This window comes from Tenrec ecaudatus, chromosome 7 (assembly GCF_050624435.1).
Source record: "Tenrec ecaudatus isolate mTenEca1 chromosome 7, mTenEca1.hap1, whole genome shotgun sequence".
NCBI classification, from domain to species: Eukaryota; Metazoa; Chordata; class Mammalia; order Afrosoricida; family Tenrecidae; genus Tenrec; species Tenrec ecaudatus.
Genome location: NC_134536.1, coordinates 67,780,290 through 67,805,098, shown reverse-complemented (window position 1 = coordinate 67,805,098; position 24,809 = coordinate 67,780,290). Strand labels below are relative to the sequence as shown.

General features: G+C 38.8%; 1 protein-coding gene across 4 annotated transcripts in view; it reads right to left on the bottom strand.

Annotated features, from left to right (window-relative positions):
• Positions 1-24,809, bottom strand: part of HACE1 (HECT domain and ankyrin repeat containing E3 ubiquitin protein ligase 1) — a 112,706-nt gene that overhangs the window by 45,445 nt on the left and 42,452 nt on the right. For 2 of the 4 annotated variants that reach the window (XM_075554721.1, XM_075554723.1), the window contains 7 exons: positions 16,827-16,923; positions 16,571-16,672; positions 15,664-15,770; positions 9,062-9,308; positions 1,093-1,430; positions 513-581; positions 209-296 (listed from right to left, as the gene is read on the bottom strand). In XM_075554721.1, the coding sequence (XP_075410836.1) occupies positions 209-296; positions 513-581; positions 1,093-1,430; positions 9,062-9,308; positions 15,664-15,770; positions 16,571-16,672; positions 16,827-16,923 (1,048 nt within the window). The remainder of the gene's footprint in view (positions 1-208; positions 297-512; positions 582-1,092; positions 1,431-9,061; positions 9,309-15,663; positions 15,771-16,570; positions 16,673-16,826; positions 16,924-24,809) is intronic. The other 2 variants (XM_075554724.1, XM_075554722.1) reach the window with 1 other exon arrangement.

Genomic DNA, 24,809 nt, shown 5'->3' with positions numbered 1-24,809 from the left:
AGGAAATATGTCAAATATGTCTTTATACAGGATTCTGCAAATAGTAAGCGTTCAATAAACATTTCTTTAAAAAGAAAATTTATGCTTTACACTATAGTAAGAGATCTCAAATATAATAATTAGCTCAGCTAAACAAGATTAAAATAAAAAAATAATTCAAATTTATTTTGATTTATTGCCCAAAAACAAAATTAGGAGAAATTTCTACCTGTGCTTTAATGATATGCATGAACCTTGACATCAACTCTGGACATTCAAGGAGGAAATGGAAGTGGTCAAATATAATTTTGGGATTTCTGGAAGACAAAAAAAATGTGTTTAAGTGCACAGGAATGAAAATTCAGAGATACCGTTGTTGAAGCAAAAGAAAAACACTTATGCAGATCTGTGCTTACTACACTGTCACTTATTATTGAAATAACAATTTCTGAGTAGTACTAAATGTGACTTTTTTCTGTTGAGAAGTAACTGTAAGTAAAGAAAGAGCACTTTAGGAATCCAGAAATTGCTACCTGTTAACAAAGCACTTGAGAACTTCATCGTGTTTGCAGACAAATTCAATGAACCGGGGGGAGGTCATTCTGTGAAGGATAAAAAGCTTAATTAGACTACAAAGATAAAATATGATGATATAATATTTCAAATCTGACTGATGTCTAAACAAAACAAAAGCAAAATCAATGATTTTTGTATCTTCTTTCTACATTTATGAAACTAAACTAAGTATTGTCTACTCAATTTATAAAGTGAAATAAAACAAGCACTAATAGCATCTCATCAGTAGGTGTTATATAAACAAGTAACTTTGTAAATCTTGAAATGTTAAGCACCACTGGCTCTATACATTTCAAGCACATAATTAAGACATCCTGCAGAAAGTGACATTTAACTATTCTACATGGTAATAACTTTCATATCATTTGCTGGAAAATCAAATACTTTTAGGTAGGATTCTGGAGTAATACAATTGGCATCTTAAAACATGATCAGAATAAAACGCAAATCAATAGAGTTTATTATTTGTTGCTACTCAAATAAAAACATCTTAATTTTTCTTCCCACATCAGAGAATAGTAGGCACAGCCTTCTTACCCTGGAGGCATCTGACAAGAGCAGCACATGTAAAAGGCTTGAATGACAGCACTTAGCCGGTTTGCTGTCATGGAAATAACATCCTGACAATCTGCATTGGCTTCCTGTGTCCCTGCAAGAGCATCTGGTTGAGATTTCCTTGTGTCAGTGGGTAGACTGTCAGAGCTCTCAGGTCCTGGAGGTTCAAATGGAGGAATGGAAGTAGCATCTTGATGATCTTGGCCTTTTTGTTTCAGTAAAATCGAAGTAATATCTGCTGAGTCCTTCTTGTTTTTCATTAATTCTGTAGCTATTAAAACTAGCCACTCATCTAAAGAGTGCCAAAGCAATTCCAAAGGCTAAGGAAAAAGGGAAAAAAACAAAGGTTTTGGGGGTTTTTTTCTATCACCATTATTTCAAATCCAGAATATATAAACCCAGAGTCAAAAAAAGATATTGATAACGAACGAATTTGCTCAAGATACTTGTATTTTCTCAAGTAAAGTGACAGTGGTGTCAAAAGATAAGTAGCAAAACTATATGAATGCCATAAAAACGATTTCCTCACTCACAGCAAAAATTTCATTTGCATTTATTTATTCCTTGGAATAAAGGGTGAAAAACTAAAATCTACGAAGAATGGAACTCATACGCAATCTTACTTCTTTTACTCTTCAAATACTAGATAATTAAAAAAAGAGCGCCCAAAGTATCTAAAAGCCACTCAACGTGCTGTGTCCCCGGCCTTATATCAGGGCTCTGGTGGCACAATGGGTCACGAGTTGCGATGTCAGCCACGAGGTCAGCAGTTTGAAACCACTAGCCATCCAAGAGCAGAATGGCAAGGCAAGTGTGCGCCTGTAAGATCTGCAGCCTTCTAAACCCGACGGGAGCAGTTCTACTCTGTGCTGTAGGCTCTCTCTAAGCACAGGTCTCATCAGTCACCGTGAGTTTGGTTTGCGTTGGCTGCCTTATATGTAATATGTCTAGATTTTGACAATTTACAACAAACAAAAACAAAAAAGGACTCACTGCCATTGATTTGACTCTGATTCAAAGCAACACTATAGTACAGAATAAAGCTGACCCTGAGGGTTTCTGAGAATGTAACGCTGTAACGGGAGTAAAAAGCCTCATCTTCTCCCTCTGAACAGCTGGTGGTTTTGAACTGCTGGCCTTGCGGTTAGCAGACCAACATGTAATCCAGTAGGTCACCAGTATACCTAGTTTCTGACAAGTGTATCCACACACATGAAAATGCTTCCACACACGCACATATGCACCACCAATCCCTAATAACCAGTCATTTCAAAAACAAGTAATACATTTCCCAAACTGCAAGTAAATCATTAGATAGAGCAGTGGTCGTCAACCTTCCTAAGACCACGGCCCTTTCATACAGTTCCTCATGTTGTGGTGACCGCCCAACCATAAATGTATTTTCATTGCTACTTCATCACTGTCATTTTGCTACTGTTATGAATCGGGCGACCCCTGTGAAAGCATCGTTCGAGCCCCAAAGGGGTCGAGACCCACAAGTTGAGAACTGCTGAGCCAGAAGCTTCTTACTATAAAGTTCTATCCTAAATGATTTACCAAAAAATGGTGGGATAAGGAGAGTGAGTTCTCTTACTTCTAGACTCTTAAAATACTGCTTTGAAAATTAAAAACAAATAAAAATTTTATTCTTAAAATACTGTGATTACAGTGCTACGAAAGGGAGATGAAATGAGGATGTGCTAAAGGGCATTGCTTCAAAACCACAGGAAATCTTTACTAAACAGAAACACCATAAAAAACAAAACGACTGTTTCTCAAGGTTTCCTCTTTCTACATTTCTATACTTCTGAAGACAGTATTTCCATCCCTCACCCTTCCTCCAAGAATGTTGCACTATTCAATCTACATCAAAAAGCAGTGCTGACATCTTCAGGGGACTCGATTTGTGTTTCCGTCTAATGTCCTTGGAGTCTGGAGTGCAAACGCGGCCTGCCGGGGCAAGGGCAGGGCTGCAGGATAAGGGTTCCCGGTGAGAGTAGCAGAGGGCTCACCTGGCTGCTCTCAAAGAGTAAGCCAGTGCGGTGTCCTGATGGTAAGAAATTCCTCGCAGCAACTCTCCTGGCCTTTTCCTCACTGCGGCAGCTTAACGTTTCTTAAAACTTCTTCAGAATAAACCCTCGTGACCATTCTTTGAGAAATAGCTACCAAGGTCACACCTTTAGATTCCTAAAATCAGTTACCAGAACCTTCTGAGTTGACGTGTTGGCCTGGAATTCATCTTTGAGGTCTTTCCCTGACCTTCCTTCTAAAAACTTTTGTTTTATGTGTGGCAGCATTCATGTATAGTTATTGAAAAGCTTCAATGATTTGAGAAAGGGTCAACTTTAGTTTTGTTTAAAATTTACTATTATCCCTGACATCAAAATGGGTTTTTTGCATGGTACAAAAAAGTATCTGTCTCATTTTTTGGAAGGTACTCTAACAACTTTAAAACAAGTGTATCATTGAGAGAACTTGTCTGCAGTCATCCACTACTTGCAGAAAAAAATGTTTAAGTAAGCATATTTTGTCTGGAATAAACCCACGCATGTATGGAATGGAACCCTAATGACTAAATCTTTTCACTTAGCTTCATATATAACACAGCATCTATAGTCATTGTTGTTTTAACAAGAAACACAGTTCTTAGAAGACCTGCAAAATTTTTAAAGTGGAAATTAACAGTTAAAAAGGGGGTGGGGGGTGGGGGAAGGGCCTTCATTCAAATCTACACTGTTTTAGAATTTCCTACTGAGAATGGTAAACCCATTCTGCCAATGAATAAAAAAAGAAACCTTACTTTTTAAATTTTATGTGACCACAACTACATACTAAACATGATGTCATGTACTACAGAAAGACCCATTCTTACAATATTCCAACAAATAATCTTAAAAGAGATTACACAACTCCACTTGGGACCTTTAAAAATGTTTACATAACCTGTCCTGTCAGGAAATTCTTATTACCTGGCAAATCCTTTCTTCAGTTTTCTAGAACGTTCTCTGAAAGCTTTTTACTTGCATTTGCAAACAAGCTATTGCTCCTAGATTATCACTTAAACATTAACCCAAAAAAGCACTCAAAAGGGAACAACCACCACCATCAAAAACCATTATTCATTAACAACAAAAAATGGCTCATAAAAATAAAGCCTATCAGCCTGTGTCCTAAGTTTTTAAAAAATCATTTATATAAGGATAGTCAACATTTGCCCTCCAGCAAAGGTCAAGGAAACTAATTTAATGAAAAAGGAACCACCACAGTGGAAACAGGGAGACTGTGAAGTAACCAATGCCCCTGACAATATGTACAGAAATTATTAAGTGGGAACCTATTTTGCTTTATAAATTTCCACCCAAAGCCCAATGAAAATGTTTTGTTAAAGATGTAATTCACTAAAGTCAACAATACTTAGCAAGGAATACGAAGTAGATGGGTGTGCTTTTTAAAACAAACCGAATATATGCTTTCTTGTATTGAAATGAGCACACAAGCCCACTACTCCACCCTTCCCAGGGAGTTGGTGAAGTCAGGGTTCCTAAGCTAATTAAAAGGGCAGGGAGCACCATCTGCCACAGCACTGCCGTGACACCCTCGCTGAAAACGTCTCAACTTTCTGTGACCCAAGTGTGAGCCTCAGTTGTCTCTTTCTGAGGAAAACATTAAACTGGATGTAGGAAAAGAAAAGGCACGTTTTACATCATCAAAACAATTTAGTTTTACATGAGAAAATACACCTCCAAAGTGGAAAGCACGGTGGCAATATGACACAGCTTGGAACAAAAGATGAAAGGAATGATCTGCTGCTCCATGAGAAGGAGTGAGACCTAGACAAGCAGCACAGTGGAGGGGGAGGAAGCCTCCGGCAGGAACGATTCATGCTGATCCAGGTGAGCTGAGGCCTGAGCACAGAGCGACCCTATTTCAAGTACTGACGATGTGCAAACAGTAAAGATAGATGTAGAATCATCCAAAAGTGGTATCAAAAATTAAGGATCTGTGTGACAGTGATGATGGGAATAGAGACATAAAAAAGCTAAAAAACTGTTTTTAATTTGGGAGCACAGCAAAGAAATTAGAATAAGTGGGGGGGAAATAGTAGTAAATTATCCTGGGCCCTTGTTCTTCTCTTTTTTCCCTTTTGCTTATATCAGTAACATATGCACTAAATCTAAGTCTCCACCATCTTGTCCCTATAAAAATCTAATAAAAAAATGCATTCCTCAATCATTAATAATAAATGTGAAAAATGACTTTAATTTCCAACTGTGGCTGCAGCTATAGATAAAATGAATTAAAATATATTTTACAATTTTCAAATAACTCATTAGATACTATATTTATGATGGTTTCTATACTGACAAAGAAGATACATTAAATACGATAATGAACTCTGTACATATTGTTACCATACAGTGTCAAATACTTTGGGAAAAAATTTGCAAGTTTCTTGGCCCTTTGACAATACAGCTGTATTGTAGTTCATATTATTGAGTCGTCCTCCTTACAGAATTAATTATATGCTATCTATAATCATGAGAATCCTTAGGTTTAAATATACTTTGTTACATTTCAAACTACTATATAATCCCAAACTTATTAGGCAAAAAATAAAAAGAAGTTGAAGGCTTGTGTGCTGAGGTGTGATACAATTTAACAGGAAAGTATTGCCAAATTAGGTTCATTAATAGAATTCTGAAATCCTGTTAGTCTAATCATTTTCAATTTAATGTCAAAAGTAGTAATGCAAGGGATAAGATATTAAAGTTAAAAGTTCTCCATCTTTCTTGGCTCCAAATTTTCCAAAATACAATTCAGTTAAGTTACCAATAGTCACAATTTGCTAGTTGTGAAAAAGAACACATCATGACTCAGGAAGCCTAACTTGTCTTGTCCACACGCATATCGCTTCAATAACAAAAAGTACCTCTCCTTCACATGCGCCAAACCTCCCAAGGCACTAGATAAAAATCTCATAACACTGAAAGAATGGCTGGTCAAGTGTTAAAGAACCCTGGAAATAAATCAAAACACTAGTAACAGGATGTTAAGCCATTTCACATACAAAGAAACATATGGCCTACAAGCCCATTCATTCTTAAGAAAACCCATTAGCTAATCCAACAATAAAATGACACCTAGGGTACCCAGTTAATACAACGGCTGCAATCTTGGACAAAATGTGGTAAAAATTAAAACAGCATTTCCAGCCTAGCATTGCAGCAACTCAGCAGAAGCTCACAGAGGCTCACAAGTCAAATCACCACACAGTGAACGGGGATCTTATATACGGAATGACAGTGTGGAACGTCTGCCTTTATCACTAGGAGTAGGAGGCTGATGACCTCTGTCACCCTACAGATTCCTCATTTTATCTATAAAATTCAAGGGAAAGGACTAATACTTTCCTTCAGGGAAACACTCGTCAATGTTTTTAAAAATTAGCTGAATTTTAGAATAAAAAATGCTCTACCAAAATGAATGTTCAAAATCTATGAGAAAATAGTGGTCAATGGCAAAAGTATATGCAGGATGAAAAAACAATACTAAGGAAAATATTAAATAAGAGGCACTAACAAACATGAAAAAAAGACTTTATGTATTAGAAACAGATGATATCAAAATACAAACTCTAGATTTCATAAAACAAAAGCTAATGGGGAAAAACAGTGATACACTACTTTTCTACCCTATTATACCTGTGGGGCCCTGATGGCACAGTGGTTATGCATTGGGCTGCTAACAACAAGGGCAGCAGTTCAAACCCACCAGCTCCTCTACAGGAGAAACACAAAGATTCTCTACGTCCTAAAGAGTTACAGTCTCCGAAACCCAGAGGCAATTCTCTTGTCCTATAGAGTCAGTATGAGTCAGAATCAAATCGATAGCAGTAAGTTTGGATACCTGCATTGAGACTAGATAGAAAACTAACAAGTCAAATATTAAATGCATACAAGGAGGAGGGGAGTGAGATATCATTAGCAAATAAAGGTGGCTGATTCAAGCTTTAACCCCTCCAAAAAAGAAAAATCATGTAATAGTGACCATAATCTATACCCAATTTTGACCACTCTAGATTAGATTCAATTCTACATTCATCACCATAGAGAAATAAAAAGGATGAGCTGATATTAAAACCAAGGATAGATTCAATCCCTAACAGACTAGACCTAACCCAAAAAAGCACATTAAGAACAACTTTCTGTGATGTGAATTTTACATGATACTCACTGCCATCAAGTCGATTCCAATTCATAACACCCCTATAGGGCAGGGTAGAATGTCACCCTTTGTGTTTCTGAGACTTTAAATGTAAACATGAGTACACAGTCTCATCGTTTTTTCCACGGAGAGGCTAGTGGGTTTGAATGACTGACCGGCCTTGTGATTAGCAGAGCAGGACGTACCCCACTACGCCACCAGGACTCCTTACAAATGTAGTCTTCACTTTAGAAATATATAATAATAAAATAGTAATAATGTCGTCATTAAAGATGGTTAACTGTTCACTCATACCTAGGATAGGACAGACAGAGTGTACATGAAAAGCCAAAGTCTGAATTCCAAGAAGATGCATAAATTCCTTCTTCCAGGAGGTGGCAGAATAGGACCAAAAAACAGAATAAAATAGGGAGGGGGATTACACATAAACAGACACAAATTAAGAGCAAGCTTCACAGTGTTTACATAAAAATTCCATATTTAAGTCCATTTTTCCACAAACCTTGAAGCCTCATCCACTTGAAGCTCAAAATTTTCTTTCTTCCAATGAATGGAAAAAGCAAACACGCCTTCCAAGAAGGCTCTCATACTTACTCCAGATATTAAGGAACTTTTCTACTAGTATAAAAATGTTTAAAAAGCATTTGTTCAGAAGTCTGCCGAGCGTTTTCATGTAAGAACACAATCCTAACAGCAGAGATCATTCATTTTACTTCACACTTTGCAGACTCTGATTTTTGACCAACACCAAACTGAGTTCTGTGGAGTTCATGACATCTCACAGCATCCCCGCCTTCCTTCGGCTGCATGGCCGGTGGTTCAGACCGCTCTGCTAACCCGCACACTGCAGCCCAATGCATCGCTACTACGCCACCAGGAACCCCAAGTTCTGAGGGAGCAGTATATTTATAAAAAACACTTTGATCATTCTTTGAATAAGTACACTATACTTAAAAAACTGTTTTAAAAAAATTCAAGTCTTCATCAATCCCAAAACACAATTTGAAGCAAAAATCTCTGATTTAAAAATAAGAATGTTCAAGAATTACACTTTATGCCAAAATGAATTATTTTCAAATATAATACTGCTATAATATTTTGTTTCCTTCCTAAAATTATAATTAAAGGTGGGTATAAAACTAGTAACACTGCCTTAGGATTTTTTTCTGGAAATTCCAGTCATGCGTGTGATTATTACATAGAACACAATTCAAATAATAAAGAATGTTGTAAGAAATAATTTCAATGATTCTTCCTTCATGGGATTCCAAGAATCCATGATAAAGCAACCCAGTAGATGAATATAAACATGAAAATAGACACCAAAAACAATTTAAATGACGTTTTTTTAATTCCTATTAAGAAACAGGGGGGAAAGACGAGTCTTTCTAATTCTGTAAAGATTTAGTCTGTGAAACCCCTGGGGAAGTTCTATCACCCCCTATAGAGTATTTGTGAGTCAGAATTGACTCTCAGTATTGAGGTTGTTGTTGTTTTATCTTTTAAATGCATGGACAATGGTGACTTCATTTTACCAAAACGTTTAAAATCTAACGAAATTAAACTGACACACTAAATATCTCTTAGAGTAAAACACTCATGAAGTTAAAATTTTATTTGTAAGAAAAATAGAGAAATCTCACCAATTAAGACTTGTTGATTAGAGAGAGATGAAAGGAGAAAGGTGTTCCTAACTTTAAAAAGATACAATATGAACCAAACTTACGTCCTGTTCGTGATGTTTCTGATTAATGAATGTGTGCTTTGTCAAATTCATCTCTCTTACGTCTATCTTCCTAATAACGTCATATACTTTTCTGACCTTGAACACCTGGCTTCTTGGAGTTTTATTCCCATTGTAGCCCATATCGATTCCATTACTGGGGGAGGACGGACCAATGCGGAAGACGTGACAAAACATCCTCACAATCCTTAAAAGGCTCTTCATTTGAGCATCATAATTGCTAGAGAGGCTGGAAATAAAGCACATAAACATATTAAAGAAATTGGAAGCTAAAATACTTATTTGAAAATATTTGCATCCCACTGACCACCTGATTCATAATATAACTCCTATCAAGATAGGACATAGAATAGTTTAACAAGGGAGTACCACATTACTTGGATTTCATAAGAACGAATCACTAATTTTTAAGCAACCAGAATAAAACCAATGATCAAAATATAAACTAGGACACCCCCCCCAAAAAAATACCCTATCAAATAGCTAGTTTACTGAGACACAAATTTCAGGCCAATTCCTAATTTTTCTTTCACACTAATTATCTGCACCACCAAGGAACTCCTTCAAAAATACACTTGTAAATTAAACTGATTCTTCCACCTCGGAGTACGTTTTTCACAGGGAAATACTGGTGTCAAGTGTGGATTCTGTTCACAGAGTACTACAAATCGTACTTGTTTAATTAAAACTTCAATCCCACCGTTCCACCCATAACTCTTCCCTCCTTACACCACAAGAGTAACCAAATGTGTACACATAGAATATTCATAAAGCAAATCTTAGTCACAATCTGTATCAATGTAAATGTCTCTCTCTCTGACGGCTTGTCATGTAACTCTCCATAAACACAGGCAGTTTTTCTTCACCCTACGACAGGAAGAGTGCATTTCCATAACGCTGCATCATTCAGAAGGTAACATAGCTCTGGGCAAATCAGGAGGCCCTTCGGAATCCACAGCACCTTGGGATTGCTCATTGTCATGAATATCCATCATTATTCCAGGAGTTACACCACATTTGTTTTGAATCTAATACACAACTTTTCAAATGTTTTTATTTTCTGGAGGGTTTATGTTGAAATTTCTAACATGTTATCTGTACAAAAAGAATTATGAGGAATTGCATAAACTGTGGAATAGTATGAATTGTATTTGTATAGATTTCATTATCAAAAGCTATCCTATTTTCCCCCTTCACCAATTGATTATGAATCAATGATTTTCCCCAAAGCCACCATGTCTCAATATGAAACTTTTTAAATATCAAAAACTTACCTCTTTATATAACCTCTGGTTTATATGAGTGCATGTGTATATAGTGTCTTAGTATAAATGCCTGTGATTTCTCTTGTTATCTGCAGGTCAATCACGACATTTATTTTCAATCATATGTAGAAAGCAAAACATGCAACAATTTCAATGTAAACACAGTACAGAAGGGTCCTTGGTAAATACTTACTATCATTATCATGTCCAATCTGTACTGACATCTCAATTGACAGTAATATATCCAATTGTTATGCAAATAGCAGGCACGTCTTCTGGGGATTTGGGCCAACTCTGCAGCCCCTCTTGGATTAGTTTTCTTTGTGTGTCATGTGCATTCTATGTGTGCATGGTATATAAGTGGCCATGTTATTTGTGAAAGCTATTCAATTAGTTATTTTCCTTATAGAAATTTTTATGAAAATAAACAGCCAAAAACATTTCAGACTACAGGTTAAGGAACATAAAGTGAACAAAGTGGAAATAATCTCCAAAACTATCATAAATTTAAATTGAGAGGGGAAATTATTTGCATTTGAGAGTCACTTAATACTCTATCTAGGTATAAGAAATTCTAACAAAATATTGATAACTAATAAATCAAAAACCCAAATTTGTTGCTGTCAATTCAATTCTGAATCAAATGGACCCTATGGGACAGAGTAGAAATGCCGCAGCCTAGGGTTCCCTAGACTGTAAATCTTTCTGGAAGCAGACAGTTACATTGTTTCCCATACTGTAGCTGGTGGGCATCAATCTTCAACTTTCAGTTAACAGTCAAGTATTTAACCACTGCATCACTCGGTGACAGAGCAAAACTACTCCAGGAGTGTGAGCCTTGTCTAAGGCCGACAACCTCACCTTCCTCCCTGGGAGGCGGCAGCACAACTCCAACAGGTGCCAGGCACTATGCTAAGATGTTACAAAAATGGTATCAGTTCATTCCTACACTTGAAAGGAAATTACTATTTTTCAGAGAGGGAATATACAGTCCTTACTAGACTACATAATCAACATGGGACGAGATCCTGTTAGTTATATTCCTGATCACTGTGGTAGTTACATAATTTCATGACAATTTGAAGATAAATAAAAGTGTAGGGGCAGTATCAAACCTGTCAATCAGGTCACGGCCTCCTGGTGGGTGTGTCGTTCTCATAAGAAGGGCCTGGGGAACCTCCCACTCCTCTGCTTGCTGGTGGCCACCCTGAGAACTGCCCAAGCCCTGCCATGTTTCCACCAACCTTGGATCCATATGACTTTGCACCCACCAGCCTGTGATATTCCTGCATGTTGCATCATTGCAGGTGACTGCGTGAATCTGAACAGGGACTTACGGGATAACTCAGGACATGTGTATTTGAGATCGACTGGGCTGGGATGTTTTCTTGATATATAATTACTTAATAAAAAGCTCTTTCTTACCGTATATGGTGTCTCTGGATTTGGTTGTCTAGTTAAATGGATGTGTAGATTGTGGAGGGGAATTGCCGAAAGTCACTTGCTGAGGTTACACAGTAAGTGGTATTGGCTAGATTTAGGCCTGGGTCACAATTATTCCAGCACCTGTGCTCTTAATTAGTTTGTCTGAGTCTTAAGACCAACAAATAAATGAATTAACGGACATAACTAACTTAAAAGGAGAGCGTTGTGTAAAGCCAAGGCTCTTTATAAAAAGCTGAACTTAGAGACAGTCTAAAAAGTCTCAAAGGTAGAAGTAGGGTAACACAATGAGCAAACACTACATGCAACTACTAAAGAAAGACTATGGCTAGAGGAGCGCACCGAGGGACTGAAGACCGGCAAAGAGCCTTTGCCAGAGTACAGAGCATGAGTGGCCACAAATACAGGTGGCCCCTGATTTAGGGCACATTACAATGGGTAACACATCTGGGTTACAGCAAACAGCACTTATAACTCTGTGTGTGTGTGTGACTACCTTTTGTTAGCAATATGTTGTTGCACAAAATTTACTAAGGCTATCATTTTTAGATATTCATTCCCAGATGCTCAGATTTATAATTCACTGTTCAATATACTACTGGGTTTATAAAAAGACTAATAATTAGAAAAAATAATCATGAAAAGTGAAAAACACACCAAAAAAGGGTCAGAGTCAACATATATCAGAATAGACATGATTGGGACAGCATTGAATCTGCAGCTCCAGGAGAGGGACATATCTGATCAGAGCACACAGGTGCAGATGAAGGGGGAGGAGGAGAGTGGAGCACATCCTGGCCCACCAGGCTGTGAGGACTAAGTTCCCAATTAGAGCACGCATTCCAGAGAGGACCACATGGCCGGCCCCACTATGAGACACGATGCCCCTCACTGACCAATAGCCCTACAGGGGACAACACCGGAGATACAGTGTGGGAATTGCACCCAAACTAATCCTGCCATACCGAGGCAAAACACTAAGAGGGTGCAACAGAACAGCAAGGGAATGGAGCGATGAGGTCCCCAAAGAATGCTGAAGGTGGACTTTGGGGCCAGGGCATGGTGTCCCAACAGACTGGTCTGGAAAACACACCTAAATGCCAACAAACAGTCCGTGAACTAACTACAAGCTTTTCTTTCTTGTTATCTCTTGTTTTGGTTTTTTTTTTTTTCATTTTTTGGTTGTTGTTGTTTTGTTGTATATTGTTGCTTGGTTGTGCTCTGTCTTGTTTTTGTGCATGTTATTATCTCCATAGGTCTGTGTAAATAAGATAGGCTGGATGAACAATCTGGAGGAGAAAACAATGGGCCGACAGTTCCGGGGGAACATGGGAGAGGGGGAGGTGGGGGGAAAGGAAGTGGTGTTAACAAACTCAGGGACAAGGGAACAACAAGTGATCCAAATCGGTGGTGAGGAGGGTATTGGTGACCTGGCAGGGTGTGATCAAGGGTAATGTAACCAAGAGGAATTGCTGAAGCCCTGGTGGGGACTGAGCATGATAGTGGGACAGGAGGAAAGTCAAAGGAAATAGAGGAAAGAGCTGGGAGGCAGAGGGCATTTATAGAGGTCTGGATAAAGACATGTACATATATAAATATATTTATATATGAGGATGGGGAAATAGATCTATGTGCATATATTTATAGGTTTAGTATTAGGGTAGCAGAAGGACATTGGGCCTCCACTCAAGTACTCCCTCGATGCAAGAATACTTTCTTCTATTAAATTGGCATTCTATGATGCTCACCTTCCCAACACAACCGCTGAAGACAAATGGGTGCATAAGCAAATGTGGCGAGGAAAGCTGATGGTGCCCAGCTATCAAAAGATATAGTGTCTGGGGTCTTAAAGGCTTGAAGGCAAACAAGTGGCCATCTAGCTCAGAACCAACAAAGCCCACATGGAAGAAGCACATCAGCTGGTGAGATCACCAGGTGTCAAAGGGATCAGGGATCAGTCATCATCAGAACAAAAAATCTTAACATGGTGAATGAGGTGCAGAGTGCGGAGTGGAAACCCAAAGCCCATTTGTAGGCCACTGGACATTCCCTGGCATGGGGATTTCGGGGAAAGAGATGAGCCAGTCAGGGTGCAATGTAGCAAAGATGAAAAATACAGCTTGCCTCTAGTTCCTAAATGCTTCCTCCACCATCCCACCCCTCACCCCCACCCCCACTATCATGATCCGAATTCTACCTTGCAAGTACACTGGTACAGATAAGAACTGGAAACATGGGGAATCAGTGGTGTGAGTAGCAATACTGGGAGAGTAGAGGGAGAGTAGGTTGGAAAGAGGAAACCGATGTCAAGGATCTACATGTGACCTCCTCCCTGGGGGACATACAACAGAAAAGTGTGTGAAGGGAAATGTGGGACAGGGCAAGATATGACAAAATAATAATTTATAAATTAACAAGGGTTCATGAGGGAGGGAGAAGTGGGGAGGGAGGAGGATAAATGAGGACCTGATGCCAGGGGCTTGGGTGGAAAGCAAATGTTTTGAGAATGATGAGGGCTGCGAATGTACAAAGGTGCTTTACACAATTGATCTATGTATGGATTGTGATAGGAGTTGTATGCACCCCTAATAAAACAATTTTAAAATTTTTAATAAATAAATAAAGACTTGTAAAGTTATAATAATAAAAAAAGAAAGAATAACAATCATTTCTCAAGGGCTGCTTACTCCTAAGTGGGGTAGCTAACCACATACAAAGTACAGCAGCAGAAAAACACCACCTGTATTCTGGTGTTTCCCCAAAGGGACAGTACTATCCCCTAGAGCAGCGGTTCTCAACCTGTGGGTCGCGACCCCTTTGAGGGTCGAATGACCCTTTCTCAGGGGTCGCCCAATTCCTAACAGTAGCAAAATGACAGTTATGAAGTAGTAATGAAAATAATTTTATGGTTAGAGGTCACCACAACATGAGGAACTATATATAGTAAAGTGTCGCGGCAATAGGAAGGTTGAGAACCACTGCCCTAGAGGGTGCTGGAAGGATTCAGGGGGGCTGAATAAACCTATTATCTCACTTTATCCTTGTAATGGCTATAGTACAACAGTTTTTCATTTCAGGAAACTGCTGAGTAATTCCCACACCCCACTCCCAGAAAAGAGGATGAGGCAGGCCAAGTAAGTCTGAGAATCTCTGGCCTATATAGATGTCAGTAATGACTCCATGGACTTATCATGGAAGAATTTAAACCAAGGAATCTTTTGAAAACAAATAATCAACAGAACTAAGGGGCATAATTCTGGGGAAAACTTTACAGGGAATCATGGGGGTAAAATGAATATTAAGTTGTAGTCTGTTCCTCATTTTACAAGTTACTGATCTAGATTCCTATCTGTTTTATTAATTCATCTTCATGGACCTTAAACTTATATGAGGAGTCTAAGCAATCATTTTATAAAATTCTAGATACATCTGCCCAAATTAATTCAAACACAGTAAGATTTTTAATAGTCTTGTTATAGATGTTAAAGCGATAGTAATGCATGATTATCGTAGTCCTTTTAAATGAACAACAACAAATCAAAAATGTTTGGCAGTTGATCACTGGAATAAAAGAGCTTAGTGGTTACGCATTAGGCTGCTAACCACAAGGTCAGCAGTTCAAAAACACGAACTACTCCATGGGAGAAAGATGAAGCTTTCTGCTCACAAAAAGAGGTACAATTTCAGAAATGCAAGGGGGCAGGTGTACTCTGTCCTGTAGAGTCATTATGAGTCGGCATCAGTTCAATTGGCATGAGTTTGATTTTATCCCTGACAAAGTGTCCAACAGAATAATGTATTCCCAGAAAAGCCCAAAAGGAAATGCAGCCAAGAGACACTGCTCCTGTTGACTTGCCTTCATATTCAAGCACTTACCTAAGCAATTTATGACCATTGGTTGTAGCAACTTCAGCCAGGCTTGTCAGAATCTTCAGGTGCTGATGTTCACTTTGCTGAGACAGATGCTCCAGGACCTGTCGTAACTAGTTTAAAAACAACAAAAACTGATTAGATGATAACCCATTCCATTCTCCCCAAAACATATTTTAATTTAATAAGTGTCCCGATGTCAAATAACTGAATCAATTCCATGACAGTTACTTTGTCTTAAAGTTAAAAACTAATGTAAGGATAAAATGATATAAAATCTTTGTTTAAAATCACCCAGTCAAAACCAATAAAAAATAGAAATGCAGGGCTCTGCAAATTTTCAAAGAGTAGAATTATTATAAACATCAAAAAAAATACTGCCATTGAGCAATTGCTGTCTCATAATGACCCGCTGTGGGCTTCTGAGACTGTAACTGTTTACAGGAGTAGAAGGGCCCATCTTTCTCCCACGGAGCTGCTGGTGGTTTTGAACGGCCCACCATGTGGATCACAGACCAACACGTTACCACTACACCACCAAGGCTCACGAAAATGAGGATTATTAATCGGCACATAAAATGCCTCCTCAGATTCTTTTCCCCTGCCTGCTAGAAATACGAGAAGACTTCAAAAGGTTCATAGGAAAAGGTCATTATTTTTCACTTTCTCTTTTCCATGAACTTTCTGAAGCCCCCTTGTACATATTCTAGTCATGTTTAAGTATAGATCAAAGACATGGGACATAACTAATTATTGTATAGTTCATACCTATTCAATGCCGATAATCACATTCAAATTATTAAAGTTTATGTTATGAAATAAATTAAATAAATATATGAAATTATATAATGATGTACACTTTAAGCACGAATAAAGCATGTGCATTTAAAAGCTACTAGCAGCGGCACCTTACCATGTTTTCTCGGAGGTCTTCATTCTGTGTCATTTGAATAATTGTCTGGAAAAGTCTTGGGTGGTACTGAATTAATACTTCACAAGTCTCTCCATATCCACCCTAAAAGTAAGATTTAAAATGAAGATTAAAAACAAATCTCTTTGAAGATCAAGTTCTTCGTACACTAAAAACATTTATAACCACCCTTGCATTTTTAAAAAATTATTTTACTAGTTTCTGTTATAAAGTAGGACCTCATTAATTAAAACCATACCTGTACACATAAATCCAGAGGGGTGACCCCATTCTTATCTGGCAGGTATTTGGCGCCCCGTAACAGAAGAATCTGCGCCGTGTCTCTTTGACCATGACTGCATAGACACAGAGGCAGGTGAAAAATATAATCTGTTTAACTTACAAGTCTTTGCCTGTAGAATTACACACTTTCAAATTAGTCTGCCTAAGATGAACAGAAAATAAAAATAATAACACATATAGGAAGTTCTGAATCACATTCTCAGAAGAACTTGGAAAATTGTTCTCTGTGTTCGGTTAAACATCCATCACTGCGTAGAAACCAAAGATTACAAAAGTAATCTATTAAATCTTAGAATGAACATGGGGCACGTTGCCTAAAATAAATCATGATAGTGGGGCTAAGTAGCTGCTATTCAAGTTAATGCTTTTTTTCCCCCTTCTACTCACTTCCTGTCCTTTTTCAACTCTACTCTGACTTTCTTACCATACACATCAAATACCTGGACTTCACTGTCCAAAAGAATATCAACTCAAAACAGTTTATAGCACTTAAGTAATTTTTTAAAAGAGGAAAAAATATATCAAAAGTAGATTACCATCTTTATGCTTAATAAAGATTTATATTTTTTAAACTTGATAAGTTAACCCCGTTCATAGTCTCCTCTATAATCCTAAGAGAGAAGACAGGTGAATTTGCCAAAAGCACCATCGAGCATCCAATGCTCACTTGCTTACCCTTCTTTATCAACCCCCACTCAATTTGACTTTCGCTGACAGGTAGTGTATCCAGTGCTGAAGGGACAAGTCTCTTATTTCCCTTCCTCCCTGTCTCTGGGTGCGCTCTTCCTAGAAGTAAACCAGAGAGGGACTGTCTCTCTCTCCGCTAGGAAGGATCCAATTACATAGGGCATGAGTTGATCACTCTAAGTCTGGTCATTAAATAAACTAATCTTAATTCCAGATACATGCAATATAAAAATAAATTTACAATCCAGGAACATTAAAGTTAAAAGTTAATTTTAAGGGATACTAATAGAAGTCCTATAATCTGAAAGTACAATAAATTCAAAATTCAATTCTGTAGATGAGAAAAAACAACTCCCGGCACAGGTAGAATTTAAACGAATATCCTATGCTTTGACAGCAATATTCTGTCCACAATGCCATTAGCACAAAAGGCATGTCATTTCACACACAAAGAATTAAAAAATTAAAACACAAAGCAAAAAAAAACCCTACTACTTTTCTCTTTCACAAAATGTCACATATAACGTTTAATTTAAAACTAATCAATCCTATTATAAAATTAGTGCCAGATAATCTTGTGGCAGTTATTATACAGAAATCACTCTCAATATTTTATTATAATACCAATTACCTCCTTTAACCAAAATATCAGTAGGACAGAAGTTAAGCATCTACATTATTCCCGAAAAAGCAGACTAAAAAGCCGTATTAGTCAGCAATCCTTCCCAAAGGAACAGTAACTCGCTTTACTTGTTTTCCTAATCAGCATTCTCTGCTTGATCTCCTGGTTCTACTATCCACTGCCATGGACATTGCAGTGGCTACGCAGAACTCACAGACAAAATCCGTAACTGCCCCTGCGGATTTCTGAGACTGCAACTCTTTACTGGAATACAAGGCTGCATCTTTCTCCCATGCAGCAGCTGGTGGTTTCAAACCACTGACCTTGAATCTAACAGTCCAACTCGTAAACCACTGCTCCACCAGAGCTCCTTTCTTACTCTGGAACTGCATAATCCCTTCACTGGTTTCATTTACTATACTTATATAACCCAACATAGGCTTGCATTTCCTAAGAGAAGAAAAGCTAAGTACAGATTAAATAAGCCCATCATCACATATCTGGAAGAACCCAGCTGAGGAAATGGGGAGCACTACAACTGCAGATAAAACCAGTCTAACCCTTTATGGACGTCACATATCTGTAGAAGTCTCATTTAAAACTGGATCTGAAAACAGGTGCCTCCAGAGGGCAGTGGATCATAATCAACTATATATAGCCTTGAGAAGAATGGGAATTCCAGGACACTGCATTGTGCTCATGTGGAACCTGTCCATGGACCATCAGGCCGTTATGAGAACAGAATGCTGCGTGGCTTCAAGTCAGGAAAGGTGGGTATCAGGCATGTACCCTTTCACCATACTGAATTCAATCTGTATGCTGATCGGATCATCGCAAAACCTGCTTTATGATGAAGAATGCAGCATCAGGATTAGAGGAAGGCTTATTAACAACCTGAAATAATAACGCAACTTTGCAGAAAGCAAAAAGGACTTGAAGCACTTGCTGATGAAGATCAATGACAGAAACCTTCAGTAGGCATTGTAACTCAATGCAAAGCAAATCAAAATCCTCACAATTGGATCAAAAGACACCATCATAATAAATGGAGACAAGACTGATTGGACTCACAATCAAGGACTTCGCCCTGCTTGCACTCACCCTGCTCATGGAAGTCACAACCAAGAAAGCGAGCAGGGCATTGCACCAGGCAAGTTGTCAAGCTCTTTAGAGTACTGAGCAGCAAGGATGCCATTTGGATGACTAAGGGGCACCTAAGCCAAGTCACGGTACTGCCAACTGCCTCATCAGCATGGCCGCATTGGGCACTGAAGAAGGAACTGAAGAAAAATCAATGCATTTGAATTTTGGTGCCGGTCAAGAATATTTACTGAAAGTACCTGAAGTGCCGGAAGATCAGGCAAATCTGCCTAGGAAAAGTATAGCTCCTTAAAAACAAGGATGGTGAGACTCTGTCTCACACACTTTAGAAAGGACCTCGTGATTGATTGGCAAAGAAAAGAATGACCGAAACAGACGACGACCCTGGCCATCCGGAACTAAGCGGCCACAGCGACGGGCTCAAACACAGCAGTTAGTAAGAGGCAGGACCAGGGGTGTTTCGTTCTGTTGTACATAGGGGTCACTGTGAGTCAGAACCAACTTTACAGTGCCTAACAACTCATGGTGGGAGGGGGGGGGGAATCAAAGTATGTCTGAGAATACAGGGTAAGAACCCATTCGCTATAATGCCTCGGGCAAGTGAAACAGTGGGCAATGACAAGATCAATGGTAGACTAAGCAATGACCCACATCTAGTCTCTCAGACTAATCTAATCTCTAAAACTGAAGCAACAGACCAGGTAGATGACTGTGAAGCATAGAATTACTTAGGAAGATTTCTGATGCTGTACTGGCAGCATATTAATGTAGAATCTGAGAAACGATGATTTAGACCACAAAACAAAATGTAGATGAGCTGCCTTATCAGTGAAACAGAAAGTGACACTATTCAAAAAACAAAGGTGACACTTTGCCAGACTATTTATTGAACACAGCAATGAGAAATTTAAAAACTGATTTGAAAATAATTTAAAGTGTCTAAAGAAGAAAAGAGGCTGGGAAAAACTGTCATAATTTTAAGACAAAATTAGATTGAAAAGGACTCGCTTAGAGAAGAATTACATTATTAAAGAGCATTCAGAATTAGATCACAAGTGACACGAAGGCAAAAAAAGGAAATGCCTACACAGTGGGAGAATCATATTTCTGAGAAAATGCTTACCAGTCACGAAGTGCAATGAGGGCAATACAACACTTTGCGCTTACTAGAGAAAGGCGAAGTTTGGGGTCACGGCATGAGCAGTAGCTAAGTGCACAATGCTATGTCTGCATGAGCCTCTCCATAAGTCATTTAACTTTTATTACACTCCCACAAAGATTTCCATTTCACATAGAAGCAACGGTTCAGAGGTCAAGAAACTACAGTTGCAGAGCTTTGAAGCTGACATTTGAATCTTGCCTCTAAAACTTAGGCTCTTTCCATTATATCTCACGAGCTTATAAACTGTGAACTCCAAAATAAAAAGAAATTAAAGAGTATGATGACATATAATAATATGGTGTATTCTTTCATCATACTTAACCAATCTATATGTTGAGCAAATAATAGAGAAGTTGGTCTCTATGTGGAAGAACATAACATCAGTATTGGAGAAAAACACATTAATAACCTTGCATAACACAGCCTTGCTTCCTAAAGGGAAGAGGACCTCAAACACTTACTACTGAAGATCACAGCCAACAGCCTTCAGTATGAATTACACTTGACCAAAAAGAAAGCAAATCCTCACAACTTGGCCAATGAATAGCATAAAGATAAACAGAAAGTTAAATTGTCAGAGATTTCATTTTCCTTGGATCCACAATCAACACCCATGTAAGAAGCAGTCAAGAAATCAAACAAGGTATTAACGTGGACAAATCTGCTGCCAACAACCTCTTTAAAGTATGAAAAAAAAAAGATACCACTTAAAAGACTAAGTTATACCTATTTACGGTTCTTTACAATCATCTCAAAAGCACATAAAAACTAGACAATAAGAAGGGAAGACTAAAGAATTTATATATTTCAATTATGGTGAAAACGAAAATTAAACATACCACGGAGTAAAAAGACAAAGAACAAAATTGTGTTGGAAGAAATACATCCCACACCAGACGATCTATTTTCATTTTCTGTGGTAGTCCCCATCCCAGTTCTCCCTTCCTCTGCCCCACTTCCTCTTCTTTATGCTTGACTCTCATGTAGCTCCCTAGGTTTGGCCTGCCCTCCCTCCAACTATCTATGCTTCCACCCATTTATTGCAAAATAGATGTTTATTCTTCTATTCCTGGCATGCTGATTGTACTTACCTCAGGGGACTCATGTTATACCTGTCCCTTTGAGTCTGGCTTGCCTCGCTTAACATAATTCCTTCCAGCTCTTCCCATGAAATAACGTGTTTCATGTGCTCATCCATGCTTTTCAGTGCTGCATAGTACTCCATTGTGTGTATGTGCCAAAGTTTACTAATCCACTCGTCTATTGATGGAAACTTAGGCTGTTTGCAAGTCTTTGCGATTGTGAATTGTGCCGCAATAAACATTGGAGCGCATATGACTGGTCGTGTTTTATTTGCTGCTTCCACCGGGTATATGCCCAGTAGAGGGATGGCTGGGTCATAAGGTAGATCAATTTCCATTTTCTTTAAGTATCGCCAGATTGCTTTTCACAGTGGCTGTACAAATCCACACCACCACCAGCAGTGGAGGAGGGTTCCTACTTCACCACAGTCCCTCCAACACTTGTTGCTCTCTGATTTGCTGATTTAGGCTAGCCTCAGGGGGGTATCTCATAGTTGTTTTGATTTGCATTTCTCTGATGGCTAGGGACTTTGAGCACTTTCTCATATGCTTATTGGCCATATGGGTCTCCTCCCTAGTGAAAGTTCTTTTCAGTTCTTTTGCCCACTTCCTTAGGGAGTTAACTGTTTTCCTCTTTTTGCAGGTCACGATGGTGGTGTAGATTTTAGTAATGAGCCCTTTGTCCGATGTGTCATTACTAAAAATCTTCTCCCAGTCTGTGGGTTGTCTTGTCACCCTCTTGGTGAAATCTTTCAAGTTGCACAGGTGCTTTATTCTTATTAGATCCCATTTGTTGGTTTCCAGTTCACCTGTGTGTGTACCCTTATCTATTGCACTGAGCCTATGAGCTCCCTGGGCCAGTGCTCTGAGGTTAGTCCCGATTCCCTCCTTAATGGTCCTGATGGTTTGGGGTTTAACTTCTAGGTCTGTGGTCCACCTTGAGTGTATTCTTGTGCATGGGGTGGGGTAAACGTCTTGTTTCATCTTTCTACATGTGGATATCCATTGTTTCCAGCACCACTTGTTAAAGAGGGCATCTGCTTCCCACTTGATGTTTTTGGGACCCTTGTCGAAGATCAGTTGTCTATATGCTGATGATTTTACTCCTGGGCTTTCTATTCTTTTCCACTGGTCTGAGTGTCTGTCGTTGTGCCAGTACCACGCTGTTTTGACCACTGTAGCTGTGTAATAGGCATTAAAATCGGGTAGGGCGAGTCCTCCAACTGTGTCCTTCTTGAGGAGTTCTCTGCTGATTCTGGGTTTCTTCCCTCTCCATAAGAAATTGGTGGTCAGTTTTTCCAATTCTTTGAAGAAGGTTGATGGTATTTGAATTGGGATAGCACTGAACCTGTAAAGTGCTTTAGGTAGGATTGTCATCTTTACTATGTTTAACCTACCAATCCATAAGCAGGGGAAGGTCATCCATTTGTGGAGGTCGCTTTTGGTTTCCTATAATAGGGTTTTATAATTATGCTTATATAGGTCTTTAGTATTTTTTGTTAAATATATTCCTAGGTATTTCAGTTTGTTTTTAGCTACTGTGAAGGGTACTTCCCTCTTAATCCCTTCTTCCATGGCCCTGTCCGATGTGTATAGAAAACCTACCAACTTAGGGAACCAGGTCTCAAACAACAAAGACAGGGGGAGAAAAATCACATCACCGTGAATGAGAGGGTGGTAGTACGTGATGGGGACCCAACGCACATCTGTAGACAGCCGGACATCCCTTGCAGAGGGGTAGTGGGAAGGAGATGAGTCACTCAGGGTTCAGTGTAGCAACAATGAAACTCAAAACCTTACTCTAGTTCTTGAAGGCTTCCTCCCCTCCCAATTCTACCAATTCTACCCAATTCATGATCCCAATTCTACCTTGCGGACCTGGTTAAACCAGAGGATGCACAGCGGTGCAGTAGGGATCTGGAAACACAGGGAATCTAGGACGGATGAACCCCTCAGGACCAGCGGTGAGAGTGGCGACACCAGGAGGGAAGGGGGTGTAGAAAGGGAGAACCGATCTTGGGGATCTATGGGCAATGGGAAGGTGGGTGAGAGGAGATGGGCAATGGGAAGGTGGGTGAGGGGAGATGCCGGGAAGTGTAAGATAAGATAAAATAATTATTTATAAACTATCAAGGGTACAGGGGGAAGGGGGGAGCAGGGAGGGAGGGGGAGGGAAAAAAGGAAAATGAGCTGATTCCAGGAACCCAAGTGGAAGGTGAATTTTGAGAATGACGAGGGTAATGAATGTATAAGGGTGCTTTATTCAATTGATGTATTATGGATTGTGATAAGAGTTGTATGAGCCCCAATAAAAAGATTTATGAAATTTAAAAAATGATTTTTAAAAATCTAAAATAATAATAATAATAATGAGGATTGTAAGAAACTTCTTCTCCTATGCTTTGAACATGTAACCAAGAGGGACCAATCCCGGAGAAAAAAACCATCAACCTTGGTAACACAGAGGGTCAGCAAAAAGAGAGAGGCAGACCCTCTATGATATGGATGGACACAGTGGCTGCAACAAGGGGCTCAAACACAGCAACTGTGAGGATGGTGCAGGAACAGGAGGTGCTCCATTCTGAAACAGAACAAACTTGACGGCATTGGACAAAAAGACCACACTTCCAACGGTCCTCTCAATCGATCACCCACATTCGGTTCAGCTTTTGATCTCAGAGCTCTACAACTCACCTGCAGGTTACTTGCTCTGTTTCTCACATTTCTTCCCCTCCTCAGAGATAATACATCGGGATTAATCCATATTTTAAATTGCATATACATAGCTGGTTATCACAGATATAATTAACAGTCAGCAGGCAAGGAAAACTATTTTCCATTTCTCTCATTCTTCTATAATGAGGAAATTTTATTTCTGACTTCAAGTCTAATCACATTGTATTCAAAGAGATTTAGTGTTTATGAGATTAAAGTTTAATAACAGGAGGAAAAAAATTAATGATGTAAATAAAAAACTAGCAGAATACCTCTAAAAATCCTTTTACCATAATCCTACACTTTGACTAATTTCAAGAACATCCTAGTTCTGCACAACAAAAATACACCTACATCTAATTAATGATTATGAACAGCATTGCTTTGCACGAGGCTTCCATCAAGCATGTAGTTGTAGTGGTTCATGCATTCAGAACAACTATTAAGCAGCGGGCTGCAAAGCACAGAACAAGTCTTGCTTTCCCTGAGCTTTCGGTCCAGTCGATAAGACAGACTATAAACAAGTGAATAAACAAAGAATTATAAAACAATACAAGGAAATACTCAATG